The sequence below is a fragment of the Nanorana parkeri genome, unplaced genomic scaffold (genome assembly GCF_000935625.1).
Source record: "Nanorana parkeri isolate BGI_ZX_2015 unplaced genomic scaffold, ASM93562v1 scaffold2272, whole genome shotgun sequence".
In the NCBI taxonomy this organism is placed as follows: domain Eukaryota; kingdom Metazoa; phylum Chordata; class Amphibia; order Anura; family Dicroglossidae; genus Nanorana; species Nanorana parkeri.
In genome coordinates, this window is record NW_017308540.1 from 150,975 (window position 1) to 158,703 (window position 7,729).

At 43.7% G+C, this 7,729-nt stretch overlaps 1 protein-coding gene across 1 annotated transcript in view; it reads right to left on the reverse strand.

The window, feature by feature from the left end:
- SNX7 (sorting nexin 7) overlaps positions 1-7,729 on the reverse strand; it is a gene marked incomplete at its 5' end in the record, with an annotated part of 59,095 nt that overhangs the window by 29,151 nt on the left and 22,215 nt on the right. The window contains 1 exon segment of the mRNA XM_018573205.1: positions 5,437-5,523. Coding sequence (XP_018428707.1) covers positions 5,437-5,523 — 87 coding nt within the window.

The window sequence follows — 7,729 nt, forward strand, 5'->3', positions numbered from 1 at the left end:
AAAGGGGCCATATTTGGTCGAAGACATTAACCAAATATGTCCAGGTGACCATATATAGTCAATTAAGTCAACACAAGCATCCTGTTCCTTCATGTAGCTTCCAGTCTAACCCGATTTTAAGTGAGAATTTAAAAATGTCGCTACTGTGCTGCTCATTGTTTGCTCGAGGGTCTGTTGACGAGAAAGTAGTACCTGAGGACCTGCAGTGAGAATCTCCCTGCTTCTGCTTCATTCAGTCTGTGGATCTGTGCTTTCTGAACCTATCCTTGCACTTCTTAATCATGACTCCACCAGTCATCAGATGACCAGCTATTGGGGGTGTGGATTTGACATAAGGAAGCAAAGACATGCATCTACCAAAAAGTCAGTCAAGTAGTGAAAAAAAAAAAAAAAAAAAAAGAAGATCCAAAGAGACCACAGGCAACACAGGTAACTAAGTCCTTTGTTATCGTGCTTGCCTCACAGCTTCCACAGTTCAGTTCCTCTTTAAATAAGATTACAGTAATACCTTGGTTTAAGAGCATAATTCGTTCTAGAAGCATGCTTGTAATCCAAAGCGCTTGTATATCAAAGCGAATTTCCCCATAGGAAATAATGGAAATTCAGATGATTCGTTCCACAACCCAAAAATATTCATATAAAAAGGATTACAATACTGTACTGTAATATAATACTGTACAAAATATAAAGAAAAATAAACCAATTACCGGTACCTTCGTGGCTGGTGTGAGGGGGACAAGAGAGAGGAGGATTATTGTGTAGGACGACTTTCACTGTCACTAACGGAATCACTGCTATCTCTTGACTCAATGGAACCTTTTTCATTTTGTGAAACCTTAACAAGGAATCTATCCAATGTGACATTGTGTTGTCGTTAAACAGTCTCATCGCTCGCACTGCTACAGCCTTATTCGGGTGGCGCTTTTCTACAAGATTTTGCTCTTATTGCAAGTCATTGCTTGTATATCAAGGCAACATTTTTCAGAAATGTTTGCTTGTCTTGCAAAACGCTCTCAAACCAAGTTACTTGTAAACCAAGGTATTACTGTACCAGTATTTGTAACAGTATATTGAGATCACTTACAAAATGCTAAAATATTTTCATCACAAGCCTTACTATGAATTAAGTGGTATACACTGAGTGGCCAGTTTATTATGACCACCTGATGTTTGTAGGCAAATTAGCTATAATTAGCTATAATTTTGCGCTGAAGTTGCTAGAGGGCCAGACCATTATAAATAGGGAAGCAGGTTGTTTACCACGACAGTAGAAGTAATTTTTTTCTGAAGATACGGGTAAACAACGCGATTTAACAGCCTTTGAACGTGGGATGATATTTGGCGCGAGCCATGGAGCGACGATCAGCAAAACAGCAGAATTCGTTAAATGTTCAAGAGCAGCTGTTGTTAAAGTGTTTAAAGACTGGACTGTCAGCCGAAAATCTGGGTCTGAACGTGCGAATTGTGGTCGTCAGCGACTAGTCAATGTTAGGGCAGAACGGAGAGTGGCAAGACTGGTACAAGACAACAGAAGGGCAACAGTGCAGGGTCAGATTCATCGCATCACCTTTCAACATCTCGTGGAGTCACGAGGCGGCCCAACGAAGTCATCTCGTGACCCAACGAAGTACTGATGCGGTGGTCATAATAATCTGGCCACTCAGTGTATATTCAACAAACAAATAATTTTTCTGTCACATGCCTAGATTATTTCTAAAGCGATGAGCTCTCATTTGAAGTTTTCTTGAATAAAATTTGTTTTGAAGTTTTTTAGATCTCTTGCTCCTAAATTTTCAGCTGCCCTCTCAGAATACTTATCTTTCATTGATGTTTGTTGCCCTTTCCATTATGTAATTGCTTCCCTGGCTGGCTCATTAATTCGCTACCGTAGTCGATCTCCAGATGTTGGCCAGAAGCTTTACCCTAGCATTCTTTATTACTTGAAAATAACACTCACTTGACCAGTTTTTTATGTTTAGAAGCAATACACCTGCTGAGATAACAACCTCACATAAGATGAGAAGACTTGCGTTTCTGGGTGTTTTTTTCCCCTGATTTCACAGGAATTAAGTACCACAAAGAAATGTGTAAATAAAACCTGGCGCAATAAAAGCTGCCATTAGCTTTTAATTACTGACAAGGATCTCCCGATGTGGAATCTCCTCCTATGTCGGGCCCATGACGCCCCTCTTTAACAACCCCGCCTCTCCCCCGGCTCTCCACAGATCCTCTTTTGGGCGGTGGAATAGGGACTCGCATAGACGTTTGGTGGTGGCCATGCGGGAGAGCACATCAGATCCACTGGTCGGAGCTATGTGGCTAGAGGACAGGCAATTCCATTACTTTGCGACATCCTTCCCTCAACCAGAGGCTTTCGAAGCGGAACCTATGGACTTTGACTCACTCCTCCTACAGGCCTCTCCCCCTTCCCACATCGTCTCGATACCCTACTCCCTCTTCTCCGTGGGACGCCCGGGATATGTCCCGAAGTGGGAGAGCAAGTTGAATCTCACCATCAGTGAGGAAAACTGGGAGAGATCCTTCGTTCTTTCACACTCCCTCTCCATTGCTAGTAAGGCACATGAGAAGAACATGAAAATTCTAACCAGATGGTATAGATGCCCTGCAGTGCTACAACTGCTATTACCCACAGGTGCCAGATTCCTGTTGGCGTTGCCAAGCCTCACCAGGACACATGACTCATATCTGGTGGAGCTGCCCCCCGATCAAAGAATTCTGGCAAAAGGTGCTGGATGTGTACCAAAGAGTGACAGGTTCGGTGACCCCTAATGACCCCAGGATTGCCCTGTTAACTATGATACCAGGCTCTCTAAAATCTGTAAAACGGGGGCTCTTGCGGCACTTTTTGACAGCTGCAAGGGCGGTCATCCTCCGTCACTGGCGTACGCCAGATATCCCTACTCTGTCGGAATGGACTCTGGAGATGGACCGCATTGTAGACTTGAAACGCTTAATGGCTGATGAGCATGACACTGGTAGGAAATACACTACTACATGGTCTGTGTGGCTTGACTATCGGGCCTCTGCTAGGTTCTAGGCTGAGATCCTCTCCTAACTTCTTAACTGTTATGTGGCGTGATGGGGGGTGGGGAGGGGGACACGTCTTGGTCCCTCATCGGGGACTCCTCCGCAGAGAGACTCTTCCTTGGGGAGGTGTCCTCCCCCTACCTCCCAACCTTACCTTGTCTTCCTGTCCTCCCCTTCCCTTACGTCCTTTTCCACTTTCCGTACATCCTAATTTATAAGTCTTTCTTGGTCTTTATAGCCCTACTTGGTGCTTATGCCTTCCTCTTATAGGGGGCGTTCTGTTTTCCATGGCACACATTGATGTTATGTGGTCTCCATTACAATGTTATTTTAGAACTGTCGGTTGGTTGATATACGCTAATCTACCCTTTCTTGGCTGTTGTCCACTATGTCTTCTTCCGTCGAGGAGGCAGACTTACTGCTGTGCTCCTGCAAGGGGAACACTTCCCTAGCGCACTTGTTGAACCAATGGCATAACTAAGAGGGTTCCTATATTTGAATGTAATACTGCTACATGACTAGTTGCGCGACTTGTACTTTTCAGTATATGTATATTCATGCTGTTTGATGATAGTTGCCCTTTTGGGCGGATGTGCTTTGTTTATGTATTTTTGTATGTTTGTAAAAACTCTCAGTAAACACTTATTGAACTAAAAAGCTGGTAGGCTGCCAAGATTTTGCTATCCACAGAAAATAACAGGGAGAAAAGCTGAGATGTTAGTGGTCTCTGCTGAACTTTGAACATGATTTTCTCCATAGTGTCTGAGGGAGGGGTTTTTTTAAAAGTGTTATTACTGTTTAGTGTAAACACTTTATTGTGCATAGTCTAGGCACAGGTTCACTTTAACGTTACCTGAATAAACTTTACGATTTTAACTCGGTTGTAGTGTTTGGTGAATAGCTCATTGAACTTGTTCACTTTTGCAAGAAACTGCACATTAACCTTGTTCTGACAAGTGTTTCAAGTGATAAAGTAAAAATGTTTGTAAGCTATTTCAAAACGCCAAGTTAATTGCTTACAATGGATGCTTATCCTTGATGTTTAAAAGTTTTAGTTTTAAACAGAATCAACTGGACCCCTGAGCACTCGCTCCGATATCCTGTTTTAGGGTGGCTCTTTCCCTTAGAGCAGGGGTCAGCAACCTTAAACAATCAAAGAGCCATTTGGACCCGTTTCCCACAAAAAAGAAAACATGGGGAGCCACAAAACCCTTTTGACATCTAAAATGAAGATAACACGGCATATATCGTTTTTCACCTTCATGCAATGTATAGCATGTATATAGGTATATGTGGGCTTAGTAACGCACTGGACTCTGGGCTTAGCAACGCTCTGGGCTTAGTAACGCACTGGACTCTGGGCTTACCCGAGACCCTGCAGAGCTCACCTGAGAGTGACCCTGCAGAGCACACCATAGATCCTGCACAGCCCATCTGAGACTCTCTAAGGTGGGCTCTGCAGGGCCTCAGGTGAGCCGGTCGTCGGGGTCCCTTTCCCTGTTCCTCCTCCCAACTCCTCTGACCTGCTGCTGCTGGGGCATGGAATGGCATTCCAACGCTTTCTCAGCTGTTCCAGGGCAGATCAGCACCGCAAATCGTATGTGAAGGAGAACTGATCTCTGCCCTGGAACAGCTGATCGGTCCCGAAATGTCACTTCTGTCCGACTCCGAGTGCAATCTCACATTCCACCCACTCACAAAGTCGGATAGAAGTGACATTTCAGGACCTGCCCCCTTGCTGAGAAGCCTGTCGGCAGTGCGGGGCCTCGAGACCCTGCACTGTCACAGATTCCACCGGGGGGGTGCCCAGGACCGGACCTCACTGGCCCCCCCACAGCCTCAGGCCCCGGCGGCAGTTCCGCCCCTGGACAGGGAGCTGCAGCAGAGGGATGAAAGAGCCACATGCGGCTCCGGTTGCTGTCCCCTGCCTTAGAGGGTCCTATGGAGCCACCCCTCTATGTGCGCTAGTAAGCTTTGTGCCTTCACAAACAAACAGTCACAGCAAGGCAAGCCATTCTCCTGCTTCCTCACCCTCACCCCCTCGGCTTCTTCTCCCTTTTCCATGCTAGTAAATGGACAGCTGTTGCAGACTACACTGGCCCCTACGAGTTTGTACTAGATAGAAATTTTAGGGAAGCTAAGCTGAGAGAGTTGGAGTCAGCTGGTAACAATACGTGCTTGGTCAGCAATTTAAAGAAATACTTTGCAGGGAAATGTATATATACGTTTGATCTGAATTTATAATGCAAAACAAAAACATTATAGAATTTACTACTACTTTAAAACGAATATACATGACCCCAAAAAGAACAGCATATATGTAGTAGTTTTGCACTTATAATTAAAAAAAAAAGTTTGATATAAAAAACACAAAATATATTTACTTACAAGATCCTTATCTGCATTCTTACTGACGAGAGATTCCACTTTGGCATCAAGCTCGGCCTGAATTTGATCTCTTCTTTTCAATACGCCCTTATGTAAAAAAAAAGAATATATAGTAAAACCTGTTATATTGAGAATTTCTCAACAAATCAAAAACAGTTCTTAACAATTTTTTAATCCAATTACAAATTTAGGATTTTGTTTTAAAATAGCGACAAGATTTACTAATTATTATGATTACCTCATTTCTTTTGCAATAACAAATGTGCAGTTTGGCACCACATACCTTGCAACTCAAATATATAATTATGACTGGCACATCTCAAAACGGCAAATCGGTGAACATTTGCACTGGATTATAGAAACCAGATTCCGACCTATTCAAAGCAGAACTTCTGTGTTTTCTATGTTTACCAACTATTAGTGACCTGGGAAATCCTTAACTAACAGTTTGCATTCACAGAGATGGTTGTAGTATCTCTAAAATTATGAAGGGACTATATTATGCAGTCATATTTCACACAATTAAATGACTAGCAGAGAACCTTAAAGCGGACCATTACCCATATCTTTAAAATAACAAACTTTAGAAACGTTTAGAATTGAATCTACAAAAACACACACTTATAAATAATTGCAGGCTTTGCATCATTTCCATACCTTATTTGTCTTTTCTTTCCCAGTTCTCTAGCAGTGGCCATGTTAACGAAGGCAGATTACTAGCTCCCTACTTACTTCCTGAAACTCTGGCACACGTGACTAGACATGTGACTAGGACATGTGACCATGCACATCATCTTAGGGGAGGAAAATGCCTTTCCCTGAGAAATCCTGAGATTACAGATGAGCTTTCCAAGCAATGCTCTGCTGGTGTAAGTTTCCCAGGATGCAATGCTTTTGGCCCTTAGATCATAATTCAGTGACAAGGCAATCCCAGTGTGCATTGCTTTAGCAAACTGAAGTCATTTTGTCTTTTCAAAGCAAGAAGTGAATGCTCTGCAAGTGTAAGTATTTCACAATCACAGCATTTTACACCTGACATGTCTGTTATTATTAATCATCATACATAGAGGGATGCATTGGTAGAATTTTATTTTTGAGTGTAAAGGTCCACTTTAAAGATGACTGGTCTGAAATCTAAACAAAAGACTGTACACAGCTAAAAGTGCTCATCCAGAGCCATATTAAAATAAGTGAAAAGAAAAACAGACTTTACAAACAGGACTGTACGAAGTAGAATGTGCATTTGTGTGATCTACTGAGGGATTTTTTTTTAATTTTACATAAGTTAAAAAAATGTAGTTCAACCAACAACTGAGCTACACTTTTCTAGTTGAGGTGGTAGAAATATTTTAAAATATCTTTTTAAAGTGACACTAAACTCAGGAGTTAAATCTTAAAAATACATGCAAGTACCTTAACTCTTAACAAAAATGTATCTTATTTGTGTATCACTTAGCTGTAGATCCTCAAATCATTTCTGAATTGGTGCGGACACTTCCTTCCTTCTAGAGGAGGTTACGTTTGTTCCCCAAGGTCCGTGTGTGTGTGTTGTAAAGTAGCCACTGCTCCAAGCTCATGGTGTGATGGACTTGATGGAGTATCATTTCAATATAAAACTAAATGTGAGATTGTAGTCCATCACAAGAGTGAGCTTGGAGCAATGGGTACTTTACAACATACACACGGACCAAGGGGAACAAATATAGCCACTGTTAGGTCCGAGTTGTGGGCCCGAGGTGACGAGGAGGATGTCCCTTGCTACCCCGTCTGATGAACACTGGGGTTGGGGACAGTGTGCTCAGGCAGGGGGTCCACGGGTGCCGGATGAGGATCCTGGGTCACTTGCGGCGAGTGGTGCTTAGCAGAGTAGGCAGCCGTGTGCAGATGGTACTGGAGTCCAATCGGGAAGTCAGGAGGCAAGCCGGGTTGGTAACAAGCGGGCAAACGAGGTACAAGGCAAAATCCAAATCGGAGGGTCAAGAGGCAGGCCGGGTCGGTAACAAACGGGCAGCAAGGTACAGAAGGGTAATCCAGGTGGAACGTCAATGAGGTAAGCCAGGTAACAAGATCAGGTAACCGGAGCAAGGCAGGGAAGACCAGTACTGGCTGAAAATCACTCAGCAATGAATCAGAGTCCTGTGGTGCTTTATATAGGCTGGAGACGCATCACTGTGCGTGCGCCGGCGTGATGGCGTTACCAGCGTGTGCCAGCGCGATGACATCATGCTGTGCGGGGCGGATCCCGCCGGGTCACAGGGCGTCTGCGCGGCCTGGATGTGCCGGTGGACGCCCG